The 21521-nt window shown below is 40.5% G+C and overlaps 2 protein-coding genes across 7 annotated transcripts; one reads left to right on the forward strand and one right to left on the reverse strand.

Annotated features, from left to right (window-relative positions):
• Positions 1 to 14: 14 nt before the first annotated feature.
• On the forward strand, positions 15 to 18106 carry brd8b (bromodomain containing 8b). Of its 6 annotated transcripts, XM_058407948.1 has the most exons (20): positions 15 to 128; positions 721 to 817; positions 2239 to 2308; positions 2447 to 2496; positions 2954 to 3076; positions 4105 to 4185; positions 4492 to 4556; positions 4706 to 4845; positions 5081 to 5272; positions 5451 to 5553; positions 6949 to 7074; positions 7408 to 7574; positions 7780 to 8262; positions 8423 to 8613; positions 8702 to 8794; positions 8889 to 8957; positions 9155 to 9437; positions 9600 to 9698; positions 15105 to 15149; positions 15545 to 18106. In XM_058407948.1, the coding sequence occupies exons 1-20, from the start codon at positions 110 to 112 to the stop codon at positions 15602 to 15604; spliced, it is 2556 nt and encodes an 851-aa protein (XP_058263931.1). In that variant the 5' UTR covers positions 15 to 109; the 3' UTR covers positions 15605 to 18106. The 6 variants fall into 6 exon arrangements, with proteins under 6 accessions (XP_058263931.1, XP_058263930.1, XP_058263934.1 ...); XM_058407947.1 differs by lacking the exons at positions 15105 to 15149; positions 15545 to 18106 and adding an exon at positions 10191 to 14076; XM_058407949.1 differs by lacking the exon at positions 15105 to 15149 and having other exon boundaries at positions 16 to 128.
• Positions 18102 to 20172, reverse strand: si:ch211-39i2.2 (DNA damage-inducible transcript 4-like protein-like). Its single transcript, XM_058407953.1, has 2 exons — positions 19913 to 20172; positions 18102 to 18986 (listed from the first exon to the last, which is right to left on the reverse strand). The coding sequence occupies exons 1-2, from the start codon at positions 20061 to 20063 to the stop codon at positions 18532 to 18534; spliced, it is 606 nt and encodes a 201-aa protein (XP_058263936.1). The 5' UTR covers positions 20064 to 20172; the 3' UTR covers positions 18102 to 18531.
• Between the last annotated feature and the right edge of the window lie 1349 nt (positions 20173 to 21521).

The raw sequence follows: 21521 nt of genomic DNA on the forward strand, positions 1-21521 counted from the left end.
GCTGACGCTTCGACTACAAATACAACGTCGTTCACGCGCCCCAGGCGGAAGTGCGCACGGAGAGCTGTAAATAGAGGCAAACGTGCGCTGAGCGCAGCTAGCCGCCAAAATGTCCACCGGAGTCGGGAGTAAGTGATTTATAAATTTGCTGAAGCTGTATGTTTACTGATGCACACGAGAGAATATAGAGTAAACCGTAAAGCTCATTAGTCTTTGATTTCCGCCCAGCTGTCTGTCATTTTAAAATAAAACGACTTATGTTCAGTCTTGCTAGCGAGCTAACCGGAGGCTAGCTAACAAAAAGCTAGCTAGTCAGACCGATAGCTAACGCGCGAGTTAAAACAAACACTGTTATCTACAGGGTGCAATGTGTAATAAATACGGATTATCTACTCAGTATGTGTTTTTGCTGCTTTTAGTTTAGCCAGTTGGTACATAAAAGACAAGCCTGGTGTGTATTACGAGCTAGCTAAGCTAATTGCCATGGAAGCAGTTTAAGCCGCTAGCTTGTCTATTTGGGCTTGGATAAGGACTCGGTCATTCCCTTCATAGTGAGCTTATATAGGGACATGAGAGTTATTTAAGCTCTAGCTTTTGAAATTGAGCACTTCTGCTACAAAAGTGTAGATAACTAACACTAACGAACTCTCTGTATTTGTATAGAAATGATGTATAATTGAGTTTTGTACTGTAAATCGTATATCCTTGGTGTTTGTGTAGAACATAAGATGCTGTCCCTCGGGCCGACAGAGCCGTGGTCCATCCGGGAGAAGCTGTGCCTGGCCTCCTCAGTGATGAGGAGCGGAGATCAGAACTGGTCAGGAACTCACATTATCAACAGACAAATATCTGACTTATGGACACACCAAGCTCGTGCATCTAACACTATATTGCCGAAAGTTTTGGGACACCCCTCTGAATCATTGAATTGTTTTTCAGGTGTTGGGCTCAGCCCATTAGTTCCACTGAAAGGAACTCTTAATGCTTCAGCTTCCTACCAAGACAATTTCATGCTCCTAACTTTGTGGGAACAGTTTGGGGATGACCCCTTCCTGTTCCAACATGACTGCACACCAGTGCACAAAGACATGGATGAGTGAGTTTGGTGTGGAGGAACTTGACTGACCTGCACAGAGTCCAGACCTCAACCTGATAGAACACCTTTGGGATGAATTACAGCAGAGACTGTGAGGCCAACACTGGGCTCTCTGCCTTTACATGCACATGAATTTAATATGGAGTTGGCCCACCCTTTGCATCTATAACAGCTTCAACTCTTTCCACGAGGTTTAGGAGTGTGTTTATGGGGATTTTTGACCATTCCTCTAGAAGCGTATTTGTGAGGTCGGGCACTGATGTTGGATGAGAAGGACTGGCTCGCAGTCTTCTCTCTAATTCAAACTCACTCATCCATGTCTTTCTGGACCTTGCTTTGTGCACTGGTGTGCAGTCATGTTGGAACAGGAAGGGGTCAGCAATATAGTGTACTTAACGACAGCAATATAGTGTACTTAACGACATACTAAAATGCTTTACATCATTTGTTTTGTGACGCACATGAGTTTTAAGCAAGTCTGTTTTACGTTAATAAATACGGTTACAGAGTAAAGGGTTGTGCGCATTATTTATATCCTGCTGTATCTCTACGTAAACATACCATTGGCTATACAACAAACACCACAGACCTCTTCCACACCATGTACTGAAGTCACTGCAGTTTTCTGTGTACACCAACTGAGTGTTACAGGTGTGATATTTGTGAGTTAGATGTAGTACAGCAGGGGTTTCAACCTTTTCGGTTTCTTTTTAAGAGCTCAGAATTGGCCCAGTTAATACTGTGTTCAAGTGAAGCTCATCATTTGGAATTTCCAACGTGTGATCAATGAAAAGTCTGTTTCAGGACAGTCTTCTCTACACCTGAGTTCAGCAAGTGATGCTCATAATATGAACAGTAAACAAAGTACCCCCCCCCTTAAACTAATGTATTTCTAACATATTTACATATCTATAGCACTTACTGTACAGTTTATTATTTTGAGAAGTAAATGTGTGTGAGATTATTGCCATTTAGTTTCTGAAACATTTCCAGTTTCAACTTCCAGATGTTTTTATAGCTTTAAATATGTAACATATTAAAATATGTAACATTATAAGAAACATGTAATAGGATCATGTTTCTTTCTTTCTTTCTCTCTCTCTCTCTCTCTTCCTTTTTCTTCTTCCTTCTTCTCCTTCCAGGGTGTCAGTGAGCAGAGCCATCAAACCTTTCTCTGAGCCAGGCCGTCCTCCAGACTGGTTTTCTCAAAAGGTATTCAAACATCTTAAAGCTTAAAGCAATTATACTTGCGTATCCAGTTCATTGGAAAAGACCCTTTCCAAGACGTACAGCCCAGAGAATTTGTTTCTTGAGAATAACGCACATTTCTTCTCTCTGTGAACACCACAGCACTGCGCTTCCCAGTATTCAGAGCTGCTGGAGACCACAGAGGCCCCAAAGTGAGTATCATAACTGGCTTCATGCACACACACTGCACTGCTGCTTTTAACACAATTCTGCAGCTTAGACTAATTAGGTACGTGTAAATATTAAAAAGATTAGAAATAATTTTTATATGATTTTATTAATGTTGAACAATGAGTATTTGTACTATGTGTAAGGATAACGAGAAGTAACTACAGCAATAAATAATGATCTATAAATACATAAGTGCAGATTACTACAGCTTTCCAGAGAAGAGAAATTTAAGATGAAAACGTTTGAGTTCTTTTGTGAGGGTGAAGCAGCTGAAGAACTGTCCTCCTTCTCTGTCCTATACTGTGATTCTGTCTGTTTTTCTGCTGCAGGACACACAACGTTTTTAACACATGGCTTTGGAAGATGTCCTAGTACCAGAATGAAGCATGCTGTTAAAATGAGTTTTCTGAACACTAATGATGTGTTGATGTTCTCTAGACGGAAGCGTGGTGAAAAGGGAGAAGTGGTAGAGACCATCGAGGATGTGATCGTGCGCAGGCTCACAGCAGAGAGGATAGACGAGCTCAAAAGACTCCTCAAAGACACCCAGGAGAAATACAGGTGTCTGTTATGACCTTTGACTCTCCTGCACTCATCATCTGTGCTAACTGTACCGACCAAATGGCCCACGGAACATTTTAGAGTGTCGAGTGACATCTAATGTAATTAGTAAATGTAATTAACATAACAGATATCTATTAATGCGTTCTCGTACACCGATCAGGTATAAAATTATGACCATCTGCTTAGTATTGAGTTGGTCCCCCTTTTGCTGCCAAAACAGCCCTGACCCATCGAGGATGGACTCCATTAGATCCCTGAAGGTGTGCTCTGGTATCTGGCACCAAGATGTTAGCAGCAGATCCCTTAAGTCCTGTAAGCTGCAAGGTGGGGCCTCCATGGGTCCCACCTTGCAACTTACAGGAATTAAAGGATAGGTTTGAAAGATACTGACCACTGCAGACCGGGAACACCCCACAAGAGCTGCAGTTTTGGAGATGCTCTGATCCAGTCGTCTCGCCATCACTCATCAACTTTGAGGACAAAATGTTCATATACTGACTAATATATCTCACCCACTAACAGGTGCCATGATGAGATCTTCAGTGATATTCACTTCACCTGGCACTGCTCATAATGTTATGCCTGATCAGTGTATATTATCATTTCTATAGTAACTCATTCCCAGGCACCTGGCTGGTGGACGCTTCACAAAAAATCCTAATAATCGATGGATTTCCAGTCGCTCCAGGATTTCATGGAGTGTTTTGTAACTATTGTGGCCAAATATGCTTGTTTTGCACTATGCTTGATGCAAAATTTCAAACTAGTGAAACTGCAATCACAGGGTTTTTCTTTTAAACACCTTCCATTGAAGACACATGTATTACTTACTTTTTGATAGCTGTACTCATGTTCAAGACACGTGATACGTGACACAAAAGGGCATTGGCTGAATGCGTGTTGTGATGACGTCACATGACATGTCTCCGCCCAAACCTGCAGAAAATCTGCTGCGATTTTGAAAACTGTAAATAAAAAGGTTTTTTTTCCAGTTAATAATCAAACTCCGTTTCTGTTGCTTGCAGGAAGCTGAAGAAGGAGGTGGATTTGATTCAGGCAGGACACATGGACTCCAAGCTGGAGGAGCTGTGGGTAGAGATTGAACAGTAAGTGTAGCATCTTACTGACTCACCATGCCACGCCCCCTGTGTGTGAAAGTGCTAGTATAAAGATGTCTTCTGTAGCAGTAATTCATTTAACTTGAGGAGAAATTGTTGATAAAGTAAACATAAGTATGTTCTGCTGAGCAGAAACATGCGTATGATTTGTGCGTTACCCATTTTACATACTCTCATTGGCCACTTTAACAGAAACATCTGTATTTCCACTTATTTAGTTTATAATTATTCTATCAAATGATTGTTGGAACAAGTTTGTGTTGCATAGTTATGGTGTGTGAATGAATCTGCCAGAAAAAGGAAACAGGAGGAGGAGGAGGCTGAGCAGAAACGGAGAGCTACAGAATCAGCCTATCAGGGTAAGTGCAAAAGAGCAGAATTACACTCAGAAAGCAAATTAAAATTCCATGGATAAAAAACACTGTCCTGTTTTTAAACTATGACGCATTAAGACTTTCAGATGTGTCATGTTTCTAATTGTGAAAACCTTTCGATGTCGTGTGTCCAGCACGGCAAGCCGCTAAAAACACAAAGAGGCACCCGAGCATCACTGTCCGCTCTCCACTGGGGGCTAGTTCTCCCAGCATGGACCTCCCACAACCTGACACCCCTCAGCCAATGACAGACGAGTCCTGTCCCAGTCCTATGGTGAGTCCATACCTTTATCTAGAGGTCTCTGTAAATTATTATATTATAAATTTTAAGAGGTGTTGCATTATGCACATTACATTATATTTTTACATTTTTCCTGAGGTAGAATTAGATCCAGTCTAATTCTGTTAGTGCTGAACAGGTCAGCGGTTAAGCATCTGCTTAGGTGACTTTGTGGCAGTAGCAACCTGACCTCTTTCCTCCAATCATAATCACTGTGTCTTTTGCTCAGGCACAGGGTGTGCCAGTGTTCATGCCAGTGTCTGAGGCAGCTGGCCCAGTGCATAAAGAACAAAGCCTGGGTACTCTGATAGACGAATCTCCACAGAAAAAGCTCCCAAATCAGAAAGCCACGCCCCCACCTTCACCTTTGCTGTCTGAGCTGCTGAAGAAAGGAAGCCTCCTATCAGCCAGCCCCAGACTGGTAAGTATCATGACACTGACCATATTCTGCTAAAGCTACCGATGATGCAGTGCATGTCTTTGACGTCATTTTATTGTCTTAATTGTAAATTGTTTATAATTTTCCAGTAAACAATGTAGCCTCATGTATTCTGCACTTGTAGATAGCTGTGTTGCTAAAAGGTATGTGTTGTGTTCAGGTGGTGGAGGGTGAGGTGGCTGCCGCTCTCAGCAATGGTGCTCATGCTGTGGACATCCATGTTCCTGCAGCTGTTCATTCCACCAGCCACGACGTCTCAACAGGTAAACCCTCCCTCCGCCACACTGTGCTCTCTCACACTCTGTCTAACTCGCTGTTTCAGGTTTCTGCGCTTAATGTGCACATTTTAACAACGCTGTGTGCAGGTCTGTTTAGGATTTAAACCTATAAATTGTCTGATACTGATTGTGGATCTTCAATCAGCGTGTCTCCTTGGGATGCGACTCTCTAATGAACCTCTCTGTTCAATTTTATTTCAAGCTACAAATCGACTCATCATCCGCCCCACTGTTAGAATTCCATCAACTAACATTACCTTACGCTGCCTGCAAATTGTAGTGTGTTACGTTGTGATTTTGCTTGCATTTGCGCTGTTAGAAAGGATGAATTATTCCAAACAAAGAAACCCACACATTAAAGTATTTAAGATCCTTTAGTGTCTCTTGAAAATGCGAATGCAGCCCTATAATTTGTAGAGGTGGAGAAATCGGTATTATTATCGGTATTATTTGCAGCCATTCATCTAAGATAGATAGGTAGGTAGGTAAAACTATTTTTCCCAGTTACATTAATTAGTATGATTGAAAATCTTTTCAGAAACTGGAACATGCAGGAATGTGGAAACAACATTAAGGCAAATAAAAAATAAATTGCATGCAAACTGCACACGACACATCCCCTCGCAGTTAAATGTAATAAATGTTTCTTGCAAATAAAAATTCTAGCCAGGGTTGTGATATTTGTGAATTCTACATTTCATAGTCAAAATGTCTGGCAAAAACTTTGTGCCTTTTTGTTAAAGGTCACAAGCATGATCACCTAGAGAGGACAAGGACTATAACTGCACAGGAATTTGTTCAATTGTTTGATTCCTATTGTCTTAACTAGCTAAGTAGCTTGCCGTATGTTATTGTATGACCTTCGCTACTACTGTTTTTTGTTTTGGTTTTTCTTGCACCTTTGTCACTGAGTTCTGGAGGCAGTGTGTTTTCGTGTAGTCTGTCTGAGATACAATTAGCACAAGTTCTTGTAACTGAGTGAGTGAGTGATCGTTTATAGGATTTATATCACCAGCAACGATCTGATGAGATATTGGAATTGATCCAGACAAGATTACAGCCAGATCAAATGTCTGATAGTTGTTCTCCATTAGCTTCCTTCCTGTTTAAAGGATATTTTAAGGGTGTTTCTCATACACAAATAGACAGACTAGACTTGTTGGCAGTGGAATTAGGTTTCCATGTGTCTAGTCAGGTACACTGGAACTTTATGCTTAATTTGTCCATCCCTACAGACTGTAGGACTTTTTAAAATCAGAAATGCTTGATTGGAATTGGAAAAGTCTGACGTCCCAATTATTTGTATAATAGAAGTGAATCTGCTGCTTTGTGTCTGTGTGTCTTTAGCGCTGAATCTGTGTGTGTGTGTGTGTGTGTTAGACGCACCAACATTATCGCGTTTGTTGGAAGGCACTCCCGCAGTCCAGATGCCAGCCTGCGCTGAGCCCTCTAACCCCCCCACTGTAGCCCCTCCTGCTTCTGGACACCACTTTATACCCAGCACAGGTCTCTGCCTCTCACTCTCTTTATTACACCTTTCTGCAGCTTTGCTTTTCTGTCTGTTAAGCAATTGAAATGAGCAAAATCTTTAAAGGAATCCTTCAGGGTTTTTCAACCTAAAAGAGGTATACAGTATAATTAAAACAAAATGAAATAGTTTTATGTGAAACATATCGTAATGTCATGTATACTACAGGTGCGGTAAGAGAGATGTCACTGGAGTATTCCTTTAATTTTGTCACAAAAATAAAATATCACAGTACTGGGCGTTTTGTAAGTGTTCTGCTGATGTTCTTGATGCTGATACTGAAATAAGAGTGTGTGTGTTTGTGTGCGTAGGGGCAGAATGTTCTGGGCCAGAGTCAGTGCTGGCAGTACAGTCTGGGTCGGAGCAGACTGAGGGGAGAGAGGGAGAGCTGGTAGAGGACCTGGTGGCAGTGTCTTACATGGAGGACGAATTGGACCTGGAGACAGTGGGGGATATTATAGCCATTATTGAAGAAAAGGTACAAATTATAGACCCAGAGACGTGCAAAAGTATCATTTGGAAGTGCTACTCTGTGATTTCATTACATCCCAGATCAGGCACGATGATGATGGTGTTCTTTCTCCTGTGAGAAATTTAGGGAGCAAATTACTGATTTTTTTTTTCTTCTTAACGAACCTGTATTGGTCTCACTCTCTCTCTCTCTCTCTCTCTCTCTCTCTCAGGTGGATGACTCAGTGGAGGTGTTGGATGCAGCAGCAGTAGAGGCTGCTCTCTCTCTCTGTGAAGAGGCAGTGGCAGGGGGCCACCCTCTCTCCGACCCTTGGGAATCTCAGCCTTTTAAAGCACCTGAGCCAGAGACCAGAGTTTTTACTGGTCCCCAGCTTAGCTCTCCCTCACCTGCGCCCACCGCTATTGTGGTGGAATCTGTGATGTTGGAAGAGGTAGGACAGACCGGAATTTCCGAGATGCCCACAGAGGAGCCTGAGTCCGCTCCTCCAGCAGTTCCTGGGAATACACATGAGCCTGAGACGGCAGGTGATGAAGAGAGGGACGGAGAGGTGGATGGAGCACAGGAAGAGGAGCAGACGGAGAACAGAACACCCAGTCCGTCTGTGAAGTGCGAGAGTGAGGAGTGGACGCAGCCCGAAGCTGAGACACCCTGTCTTGACTCGGAGGACAGCTCTGCCTCTGGGAGAGACCCAAAGGTATGAGATTTTAAATGTGATGAACAAGCAGAGTTGATGACGTCTATTGTTTGATCGTAGTACAGGGATAAAGTAGACATGAATATATTGCACTTTTGCTAAATGTTCTCTCTCTCTCTCTCTCTCTCTATTTTTTTTCTTTTTCTCTCCGTTTCACTAGGAGGTGAAGGATGAAGATGGAGGCAGTGAGGTGGATGCAGATGAAGGGATGGAGATGAAAGAATGCGGAGAGGGACCGTATCTTTCAGAGGTAGACCCACCAGCCAGTGAAAGTGAGGACGGGTACGGCACTAACTCCCAGCGCTACACCACTGCAGACTCCACCGCCAGCAGCCCTGCATCCTCCCAGTTGTGAGTAGTGTGTGAGTGTTTGCAGAGTTTGAGCAAGAATAGAATTGATAATGAGGCAAATATCAAGTTTTTTGTTCCTGTGTGCTAGTTCAATGTGTAGTGAGGATCAGGAGGCTTTGCAGGCCCAGAAAATCTGGAAGAAGGCCATCATGCTGGTGTGGCGTGCAGCAGCCAATCACAGGTTAGCTGTGAGATAATATATCTCATCAGATTATTTCATTTTGTGTTTATTTCTGGCTGGTGATTTTAAAATTTATTTTTGTTTATACGTGCAGGTATGCAAGTGTGTTTCTGCAGCCTGTATCTGATGACATCGCTCCTGGCTACCACAGCATCGTACACAGGTAATAAAACACAGACATGATGGAGAGCTCATATTCTAAGAGTAAGCGCTGAAGTAGTATGACCCCCACCCCACCCCCTTAATTTTCTTTCCTAATTAAAATCTTAAGGAAGGGAAGTGTGCCGATTTTAAAGAAAGTATTATAAATAGCCTCTAGAACTGTTTAAAGTCACTCAGTCCTCCTGCTCATTTGTTCAGGCCCATGGACCTCTCTGCAATCAAGAAGAACATCGAGACGGGGCAGATCCGCACGACAGCCGAGTTCCAGCGAGACATCATGCTAATGTTTCAGAACGCGGTCATGTACAACAGCTCAGACCACGACGTCTACCACATGGCCCTGGAGATGCAGCGTGATGTCCTGGAACAAATCCAGCAATTTCTGGCCACTCAGCTCATCATGCAGACGTCTGAATCGGGCATCAGCGCCAAGAGCCTGCGCGGGCGAGAGGCCAACCGTAAACAAGATCCTAATGACAAGGTGAGATGTGCACACCAAACACACTGATTGTGGTGGAAGGGAGAGCAGACAAGAAACCCAATTTCATTTAATCATGGCTGGAGAAACAATCCCCAAGCCTGCTAAAGTCCCTGTCAATAAGGATAGCGTTACACCCGCTAACCCACAGTCTCATATACTTAGAGCCTGAGCCCAGCACACAAAGATGCACATTTAGAGCCAGAACCAGCTGCCATGCCCCGAAGGAAAAGGAACAACTCCAAACAAGATACTAACAAACAGGTTAGTGAGATTAAACATATGCATACACACAGATCATGTTTACACCTGGCAGTTTCATGCAGCTTGCATCCAAAAAGGAAAAAAAGTGTATTTAAAATGCACTCTAATTCAGTCACTCTCTCCTGAGTGTCTATATAAAGTGTAAACCTCATCACGCATCCATTTCCTCTATACACACACCATATTATATGGATTACTTAAACAGTTGCACACAATACGGTTAGAGAATTAGTGAATAACCTCCAGACTGAATACAGGAGCACAGAAATACCAAAAGAAATTCTCTGATCTTAGAGAAAACCTCTTTGCACCACTTTTTATACGAATATCATGAAGTTCTGTCACAAGCAAACTAGCTATAAATGTATGAAACTTTCACTTTAGAACATTGTACAGAATCACAGTGTTCTTCATGAGGAACACCACAGGAAGTTGGTGATCAAGGTGTTATTAGGTGTTATTAGGTGATTTTGCATATAATTTGCAATACAGCAATCTGATAGCGGTTACGTGAGAATGCCAGGTGTAAATGTGGTCTTGGACGTCCCAAGAAGCAAGAATCATCAATCAAGTAAACGCTCAGCTGTCATGAATTTCTAAAAAGGTCATCTGATGGTAAGTCTTCAACATGTTAAGCTAGAATGTGAGCAGGGATAATATTTGCCATTGAGAACAGTTCAGATTTACTAAACACTCAGTTATACATCATTCATGTATTGCCACACTGGCACATAAACCACTGTCCCAGTATCAGTTTAAATGAAATTGGCTAAAAATCCAGCCATAAACCTTCTCTGGTGAGATTTTATTGCGGTTGTTGGGCAGTATGTCAACGTGTCGCTGACGGTTTGTGACTGCACCATCTGCATGAACCTCTTTCATATGCATGTCTCCTCTCTGTGCCCTCCAGTCATGTGTACAAATATCTATAACTTAAAAACACACCAGACCTGAAGAAAACCCCATGTCACCTTTACGCCACCATCCCCATTGTCATCCCTGCCTTGTGTATTTGTTTCAGTTGAAATAAACCGTGCATGTTGTGGTGGTGTGATGAATATGGTCGCTGAGGGGCCAGGTTTCTCAAAACCAGAAGTCTTTATGTAGCAGAGCAAGCGGTACTTAAGCTGCGTCCCAGATGACTATGCACTTACACTATGCGCTATGTACTTTAGCATCTAGTGTATGAATGTTAGAAGCATAGAATCATCTCAAATGAATCAAGAACATTTTATTTCCCAGTCTATGGCTAATGATACCAAACTTCTGCTATAAGCTGCCACTTTAGCAGCTTATAGCAGAATATGGTGGATTTTTTTAAAAAAAATATTGAAAAATATTTTTAAAAAGCACGCAATTAGGGCTAATTTAAGACATTTGTAAGACAATTTGTCCAAAAACTTCACACAAAAACTGGCTACAGTGCCATGGTTTCCTTAGTCACGGTGTATGATGAGACAGTGAGTTAGGGTCTGTTGAGCTTTTAAAATAAAATCAAAGATTAAATGATCTATTACTGTTCACATGTTCATTTTCGACACCTTGTTATTTTAGTCACATATAAATTTCATCTGTATATGTGAAATTTAAGGACGTCACCACTATTTAATAAACTGATACTGAAAAAACAGCGGGTCCATGTGGATCCAACAGCAACCAGTGTGACCTGGAAACCTCACAATAATATACCACATCTTCAAAAACGGAAAAAAAGTGTCTGTACGATTATATCATCGCGAGGCTTTTGGGAAACTTGGCCCTAATTATTATTGTATTTATTTATATGTTTTTACGGTCATTGTTTACAGTTGTGTCAGTGGTGTAGTAATTGTGAAAGGTGTACACACACACACACATTAGAGATATTTTACCTCATCCTCTCAATGCACACTTTATCAAACACAAGTCACTTCACTTTTTTCACATGCACACACACACACACACATAAAACGCAATCGCTCATCAGCCATCTGTCTATCAAGCACTGATCTGAACTTTCTCAGCTGCATCCCAGACAAAACACACATCAGTGGCTTCCCCAAATTTCAGTAATTTTTTTTTTTTTTCAACACGCCCTTGTTGATTTTCCTTCACAATTTTCCCTTTGTGTAATTTCTTCTCTTAGTCATATGTGCCGCTCCCTTTCCCTACTTTTCTTAACTGAAATAAACTTTGTCAGATAAAGGCCATGGAGATTGACTATATATTGGCGAAAAATGTTTCAGATGCCGACCTGATAGTTTCCATTTCACAATAAAATAAAATAAAAAAAAATTAATTAATCTGTGTGTAAATGTTTTACAGGCCAAACTGTAACAAAAAAAAATTTAGCTAGATTTACAAACATTTCAGGTTTTCATCTTATTCGTGTGGACATTTTGATAAAGTAGTGATAGAAGTACTCTTGCGTGTTCACAGCACAGCTGATTTATTTTTAGCGACGCCCACAAAATTCCATAAAAGGCAAAAACCTCAGTGCTGAAAAGAGCAAGCCGACAACTAAATGGTAAAAGAAAGCCTCATAGGTGTGGCGCGAGTTAAATCCTCCAGTAATGCAGCTCAGGCACAAACACACAGGTGCCATTACTTTCCTCCTAATTTTAAAAGGTTAGACATATTTAAGTTATGGTATTCTTTTGGATTGAATCATGGAACTAATGTGAAATGGTAGAATATATTAAATATTTGATTCAAAGTCAGTGAATTGAGGGTTACATTGGCGTGTCTTTTTCATCTCCTTCAAATTTACCCAAACTGTAGAGCCATCGTAGGAGAGAGAAAAGTTTGTTTTTGAACAAACTGGCTTTTCATGAATACCTAATTTCTTAAGTAAACGATCATGTGACCCATTTACAAATAAATTCGTATCCAGTTCGATAAACAAGGGCTGCTGAGTTTATACCTGTTTGTATGTCCAAATAGGAGCAATTCAATTTTATATGTTTTAGACATATTGGCATCATGCAGCAAACCAATCGATCTGCTAGCTTGTTCTCCTGGTAGCAGATTAACACACCTGCCTGTTAGCTAGTGTATAAATTGACAGTGTAAAGAGAGTAGGCTCTAAGAGTTTTTACATTGTGTTTAATGAGAAAGGGGAGTGTGTCCCTGCTGAAGACTTCGTTCAGATCTAGAGCTTTCTCCACAGAGGTATACTGGATGTGGCATCGACAAGGGCGTGACAAAAAAAAAAAAGTGCACTGAAACGCACTGTTTCTCTCTTTCGCTTTCATTTCCATCCCGCCTTTACTGAGCTCGTCTTTGTGTGTGGGTGTGGGTGTGGGTATGTGTGTCTACGTATTAATACATGTGTGTGAGCTTCCTCCTGGTCTATATCTGATGAACATACAATGCTTTGTCGTGTTCGTGTTTTGTGACTTCCTTTGCTTTCAGACAAAATGTTCACGAAATCTCATTTTCATATCCATCTTCACCAGTCTATAAACTTTGTGGATAGTTGCGGAAACCTCCCGAATAAGAGCTGCGTGGTTCCTGTGACTGTTCCTTAAAGAGCATCTCCTACTGGAAGAAAGTTGACTTTTTTTTAAATCCCGTTTTTATTAGATTATTTTATTAGATTATTTTGCAAACACACATGAAGGTTGGTTTTAGATGAGAGTGCCACATTGTGGTGATGTGATCATCGAAGCTTATTCTACCCCATGCTGGAATATCTGATAAATCCATTCATCAAGCCTTCAGTAGTGAGAGATCACTAACACAGTAGTCAGGAAGTGCTGAGAGGTTTAGTACATATGAGACATGTGAAACCAGCGATAACACTGGGAACCTAAATACTGAGAAATTACCAGGGCAACTAATGTAGTTGTCTTGGTCTAAAACTTTTCCCAAACTTCTGCACATGTCTCCTTGTGTTTTTGTTATTCGTTGAGTGTTAATTCATTTTTTAAGCTTTCTTTAGGTTTACAAGCTTTTTCAATAACATTGAACATCAACCCAGCACCAAGCAACGACGTAGAATCTTTACTTTTCCTTGTCTAGTGTGCATGCCAAGCTTTTCAGTTCACACTATTCTATTCACTGCAGTTCAGAGCATCATTAAGGTGCTTTCTCACTGTAAATAATTAAATACAGTGTGCAAGCTGTGTGTTGGATACTCAGGTTATTTTAATCATGTCAAACTTGTTGAAATAAACTTGTATGAAATGACATAGTACACACTGTGCACTGTTTACTCTAGCGTCTTGTTTAAAAGACATTTTCGATATGTTTCTTCCATCGGAGTGTCGTCGGCCATCTTGAACATTTTTTCTCGTCCAGTGTCAGCACCTGGTAGCCCCGCCCCTCTTCCATCACACGGAGTTGAGTGTCCGACATTCCTTACTTCGCTTTTTTTTTTTTTTTTCAGTTGAATAAATGCATCGTCCAGGTACTTAAAGTGCAATAATTAATCCTGTTGGAGTTTTCAGTGTAAACACACTTCATGATTCACACTATTTATGCTACACAGTGGCACAGAATAGTGCATAAGTATGTGATTTGGGACGTTGCAATACTTTGGTGCTGGTGCTGAGACTTCAATGTGATTTTTAATTCCACAACGTGCAAAACGTACACAAACACACTCGGCTCATGTCATGATCAACCCTGGGAATTAATGGAACTGACTGTTAAAATGTTGAATTGAGAGGATCGTAACAGGAAAAAGGCAGCTGGTGTGACTACATTAATTGAAATGAATCTGACTTTAACATGGATGAGAGTGAAGAGTCACACGGTCTTACTGCCTTGAATATTATTTTAATAGACCGTGTTCAGTGTACACTTCTGTGCAAGAAAAAGCGATGTGGAAACAGTCCAGCTTGCTGAGGATGCTAAAACCTGATTTAGTAATCAGTGATTTGTGCACAACATGCAAAGCTCGACTTCCAATAGCTTCTGCTCCACAGGAAAGTAGGAGATTATGCGGCTCAGGAGTAAATACTGCATATGTGATGCCTTGTAAGTGCTCATTTGCAAGATGTCATTTCCTACTTGAAGTGGAATAAACTATAGATGCCAACATGAAGGCCCACACATTTTTTTTTATTATAATTATTATTAGAAATCACTACAAAGCTAGTTGATCTGCACTTTTAAGTCGCAACTTTGCCTCCAATGCATCATGAATAAATCCATTGCTGGTTCCTGTTGCGGAAAAGCTCCTGATGTGGAAACGCTCCAGTTTATCATGAGTCAATTTACTAAATATATCTACAAACAGAAAAGTTCCTTTTTGCTCTGAAAGCTTTTATATGTGCTTTACTCTGTCTGTCTGTAAATCTGCTTGTGTGTCTGTATAAATCTCTGTCTGTTGTGAGTTGCATAGAGATGTGTGTGTGTGGGAGTGTGTGTGTGTGTGTGTGTGTGAGACTCTCTTTCTCACTGCTGTTTGTCCTCCTACAGGACAGTCTCCCCATGGCCTCTCCTGCTTTTCTTCTCTCTCTCTTTGTAAGTATCCAGCTCAGCTTTTCTCTCTGCCCCCTTAAGGCCTGTCTTTCTGCTTCACACTCTCTCTCACACACACACACACACACACACACACAAAAACACACAATAATTTTCCCCTGTTGTAGTAGGACGGACTGATGTGCTTAGACCACATACCTAATTTATTTATTTAATTCTCCTCCATTCTTTGGCTTACTTGTAACAGAAGTAAGCAGTTGGTCATGCTTGATTTCAAATAAAAAAATATTTCTTTGTAGGATTCAGTGTGTACAGTCAGGATTCAGGTGTGTCACGGCTAACAGAAAGTAGTTCATTTTGCAGAGAAGCTCATGTTCCTGCTCTCACCTTCCTTCCTTCCTTCCTTCCTTCCGTCACTGCCTTTTCTCTTGTTTTAGGACGGAGGCACCAGGGGGCGCCGCAGTGCTATCGAGGCTGATATGAAGATGAAGAAATGAGCAGAAAGTCCGCAACATCTTTAGGACTGATCTGTGTTTCTCTAACTCTCTCCCTCTCACACCTGGAGTTACCAAACAGAACGAACTGGTGCTGTCATGTGTATGAAAGTGTGTGTGAGAGAGAGAGACACACCTTTACACTAGCAAGCAACAAGTCAATCGTATGCTTATATTTTGTCTGTTATAAAAAGCAAAAATAGCCCTACATGGCTTGTAAAGCTTTGGAGTTAAAAACAAATTAAATATTGCACAAATTCATCACACAATCAGCTTTGTTCTAGATCTATTTGCAGGTTAGCAAAGCTACATACACTCACCTGAAACACCGACGATCATCTTCCTTCAAAGCTGTATTTTTTCCCCATAATGACTGTATACACCTATACCGACCGGGCGTATATGACATGTTAAGATGAAACCTCTGTTTTTGCACGTCAGTTTTGGGGACAAATGTTTTGGGGCAGGTAGTGAAAGTAACTTTAGACCCCAATGTGTAGGAAACGAACAGTCGTCTGTCTTATGCTAGTGTGAGCGTAGGGTACGGCTTCGTTTGTGAACTGACCACGGTCATGTCCTTCTGTCTTCATTTCGATGTGGATGTGATTGTTCCTCAGTGTGTATTCGTCCTATGAAACACTAGTGCTGCATGTGTCTTGATCACTGTGTCAGTTTTAGTATGAAGAAGTTTTCAGTGTCTGAGAAGCTTCATCATCTTGGTTCGTGGTCAGAATTTGATTGTGAAGATGTTTTGAGCAGCTGAATGGATAGACTTCTGTGTGTGTGAGAGAGAGAGACCAGAGCACAGTGTCTCATGGACTCATTAGAAGAGAATGTTGTTCTTAAAGTCAGCATTATTTCTTTGCTGAATCGGAAATAAATTTAACCAGTCAGAGTAGACACAAATACCCCGCTAGTAGAGAGGAGTCAGGTGATCAGTATTCGATGCCCAATTTTTTACTACAAAGCCACTGTAGCTTTTCAGTGTAGTTTAGGACACAGTGGGTCTTGCTGTAATGTATTAAACATGGGAAAAAAAAGTTCACCGTGTAGCTGAACACTGCCATCTTATACAACTGGAGTCACTTAACATCATTCCATATCATTTGTAAATACAAGATTGCTAATTAAGATACGAGTAGCAATATATATTCGCTCACCAGCCCACGTATTATGAGCGTTCACGCAGTTGTGTAGTGATCCAATCGCGTTGCAGCAGCAGCATCGAGCAGAGATAGACTCAGAGCTTCAGTTAATGATAGGCAAGGAATTAGTAAAATGCTGTCCGGTGAGTGACCGAAGAAGAACCTGTGCTTTTTTTTTTTTTTTTTTTTTTTGCTGTTGTAGTTCCTCCACCTCAAGGTCGTGTGCTCTGCGATGCTTTTCTGCTCATCGTGGTTATAAAGAGTAATTACTTGAGTGTCTAGTTGTTCTACTCTGATCTCTCAACAAAGGGTTTCCGCCCATAGAACTGCTGCTCACTGGATGTTTTTTTTTTCTGTGCAACTGCTGTGTGTGAAAATCAGCAGTTTCTCAAATACTCAAACCAGACCACCTGGTACCAACAACCATGCCACGGTCCAAATCTGGGTCTGAAATCACACATTTCCCCCCTCCATTCTGATGTGAACATTAACTGAAGCTCTTTACCTCTACCTGCGCGTCGTTGCGATGCAGCCACATGATTTGATAACTGCATGAACCTACAGGTGTTTCTAATAAAGTGAGTATTTACTCCAGTGAAAAACAAACAAATCTGATGTTAGACTTTGAGCATATTTTGGCTGACTGGGGTAAAGGGAACATAGTGTAAATGTTTGTTTGTTTTAATGAATCCTTTAATCTACTCAGTTTAACCTTCAGTAGGTGTGCAATGTGTTTGGGCTCAAAAGACGAATGAAATAAATTCCTAAAAGAGGTCAAAAGGAGTGAAAGAAAATAAACTTTCTATATATATATATATATATATGTAAATGAACCTTTTTTTTTTTTTGTACTTGTTTTAATTTATGTGAGTTAATAAAACGTTAGAAATCCGATTGCTTTAGAGTTTGCATTTGTTTGTTTGTTCATAATGTATTACTGGTCTTGTTAATAACCCTTACGTTGCATTATTAATAAGCGTTTCCTAACACTGACTACGTGAAACTAAAATCATGACACTGTGACATTTCTAGATCAGGCCCTCAGCAATTTTGCAAAGTAACGTGACGTCGTTGTGCAATACTGAACATTTGAAACATGTGACTGAAATATATATAGATATATATGTACTTAAATTCTGACTACAGGAAAAAAAAATTCTGAAGTGATACTGACGAATCAAGCACAATGTTGTTGAGATGTTATGTTACTTCAATGGTCAGTTTGGATTTCAGTGCCTTGTGCCAAGCGTTATATTTAGAGGCTTAAGTCATATTAAATTGACCAAAACATGTTTAGTGCGTCTTTGAAAAATGTAGTGTTTTGAAATAAAAATAATAAAAGCTTAACACTTGAATACAGTGCAAAGATTTTATTTTTCTTTCATTCTGAGGGAATAAGGATACCAAAAAAAAAAAAAAAAACACACCTTGGAGACAAAACCAGCTTAGCTCTTTAGAACCTTGCACAAATTGCACACATTTCCTAAATAGTTACAAAAGACAAACCTGTCTGTGTGAAATAAGTGTTTTCTAGGGAGATGTAATTTTTCCTCCCAAAACAGTGCATCCGAAAACAGAAGACATTCTATAAATAGTAATTACATTCATACATGCTGTAAACAGTGCAGAAGTGTGCAAAGGTTGAAAAAAAAAAAAAAAAACATCAGCAGTAACAAGGACTTCTGTAGGAAAGGTAATAAATTCTGGAAAGTGCAAAAATGCTTGTAACAGTTTCACAGTGATACAGATCCTACTCCCTCCTTCGTCTTCACCCAGCTCCCGTACTCAAAACTCGATCACTGTAGGGCTGGCAGACGAGTACAGCTTCCTTTTGATGAGGCGATACTCCGGTCGAAGCCGCAGGACTTTCTCGGACCCGAGCAGATGCTTTAACTGCGGCCAGCGCTGAGGATCGACTTGGAATACCACAGACAGCTCGAAGGTGGGCGTGAGGCTGTGCTCTGGAGTCACCGTGCCCACTTTCTGTAAACCTGCCTGGGTCTCGGTGAACAGGTGAATGAGAGCTCCTCTCAGACCGCACGGCTCGTGTGCCGATGCACGGAGGATGTCTCTTGCTATACGCGTGCTCATGCGAGCCGGTACAAGCAGCTCACTGCAGTGCAGACTCGACGCTTTCGCTATTACAAGACACTTCTCGATCCGCGCAGCCAAATCCTGCTGCTGCAGCTGGATACTCGCTTCCAGGTCATCGTCCTCCAGGCTGCACTCTGACTCCAGACCTGTAAGGATGAGATGATGAGAAACTTTAAAAGGCTGCATACCGAATCCCTTCATGTTGTAAAGGCTATGATTTTTTTTTTTCACACCTCAGGTATGAACAGGTGAATGAAGTTTAGTTATCATCATTCGTCCTTATCTTATTAAATACAAGGCTATAACGTCTGTGATCAAAGATCAAGACCACTGATTTGTTTGAAAATTGTCAAATTAATTTGGACAATCAGAGTGATTTAGTTTTAATGATAATCATGTAGGTCCAACAAGGTTCTGCTAATTTTCTAGCAATATGTCCCCTTCCTCTGCAGTGTCCTACACACTGTATTACACAGTACTAAAAAGATGAATACAAATTTTGTGCAAACTGCAGGTATTTAACTTTAATTTCTTGTCAAACGAAACGAAACTACTGACTGTGACATTCAGTACGATGACCGAGAGTGAACGTGCGCGTGTCACGCTGTTATCAGCTGAGTTCATCTTTCGTGACGTCAGCTGGAAACTTGCGCCACTGCTCATGCGCAGACAACAAGAAGAGAACGCACGTAGCTATTTATCAGTTTATCTATCTATCTATCTATCTATCTATCTATCTATCTAATAGAATTACAGGCTTTTACCTTATTACATTTTATTTATTAAACATAAATTCTACTTATATTTTATTTTTAATATTTTTATCTACCCACTTATCTTTCATATGAGAAAGCCGACAGATAAAACAAAAACATGAATATATATTAGTAAGGTCATACAATAAGTAAAAGCCTAGTTCAGAAAGTGGGTGTGTTCTTTCTTGAGAGAGAGAGAGAGAGAGCTGTTTACTCTCAATTTGCAATGTTTAAAAAAGTATTTAAAGTTAAGATTAACATTTAAAACACATTAACAGTAAACAATAAGCGTATTTTCTACATGTTTCTACACTTACTCGAGGAGCTGGAGGCTTTCTTGAGGCGTCCAGCGGTCTCTTTCCCGGCTCTGAAGTGCTGCAGCACTTTTCTCCACATCTCGGCTAGGTTATCCTCTTCGGAACCAGCGGACAAGCCGTAACCAAACACCAAAGCCTGACTATAGACCATTTTAGCGACGTTTCTTTACTGAACTCTGAGGTTTTACCGGCCGCTTCGACCACAAGCTGTCTCTTCACACTGTTGTCGTACATTCTAGAAGCTGGAGTGAATGCCCCCGACAGCGCTCGCGCTGTATTTATACGCCGCGGCTTGCATCAGCTGGAAGCCGCCGCGCGCTGATTGGCCGGAGTGCTCTAGCGCGTGGTAGGAGGGCCGCGGGTTGCTAAGCAACGACGCACGTTGCGCAACACTGTGGTGAAGTTAGATCAGCTTCAGCTTCACGCAACATTCAGAGACTATTACCACTCAGATTTCACATTATTACGTGTTTATTAAACAACACTACTATTATAGTTATAATCTTATTCATATTTTATATTTTACATATTATATATTGTTATTGCAGGGTGTTACATAGCACGGGCGATATGACGATAATATTGATATCGTGATAAATCATATCAGTACTCTTTTCTAAAATTTTTGTTTATGTCATGATATCCATTTGTTTATTTATTTTAGATTAAATGAATAAATAAATACATAAATAAATGAATGAATAAATAAATAAATAAATAAATAAATAAATGACTGACTGAGAGCAGGTGGTTATTTTAATGTGATGTTTAAAATTATTAAAAGTTTTGCAGATTTCTAATATATATATACACACACACATTAATAAATAAAATGCCATTTTTACATTAAAAAAATGCTTATAAATATGTATATTAATAATCAATATTCTAACGTTTTTCATCGTTCATTGTTTGGATTATTAGGGATTGAAAATGTTTAAAATGATTTAATGCAACATACAGGAGAAACAAATGGTGGCACAATAAGAGTTTTACTTTTCATCCCATTTAGATTATGTAAATGTAAAAACTTATAAATATCCATGTATTCCAAAACTAATAAAACCTGATCTTAAAAAGTTTACATAGTGATAGTGAAACTGAGTCAAAACCAGAGGGGGATTTTGCCCTCAGGCTGTTGTGTGGCTAAACAATTGAAGGAATTGCATCAGACTGTGGTGGGTGGATGGAAATGGGTGAGGGTCATTTACAGTTTTTACAGCCTGAGAGTTGCAACCAGGGCTCATGGAATGAAAATGAAAAGTGTAACTGTGCTAGGTACCAAAACGCAACAGAAAATGTGATCATCCTGAACTGAGAGAAGAACAGAAACTTTAATTTGACATCTCTGTTACCATTAAGTTTTCATTCCATCTAGCCCACTGATTTCCCTGTTGAAAAATCCAGCTTGTCCAGCTCGGCCTGTGCCATCACAGCTGGAAGTCGGTCACCAGGCTAAAGTTTTCAACAGGGTTAATATTTATGTCTGTACTCTAGGCATTTAAATGATGAACGTTATGTCTTCTGTGATTTTTTATTAAGTGCTATAACTTTACCTCAAAAAAGAAACAAAATGTATTTTATAAGCATACTGTAGAGTGTTGTTGCA

Source organism: Hemibagrus wyckioides, linkage group LG14 (genome assembly GCF_019097595.1).
Source record: "Hemibagrus wyckioides isolate EC202008001 linkage group LG14, SWU_Hwy_1.0, whole genome shotgun sequence".
In the NCBI taxonomy this organism is placed as follows: Eukaryota; Metazoa; Chordata; class Actinopteri; order Siluriformes; family Bagridae; genus Hemibagrus; species Hemibagrus wyckioides.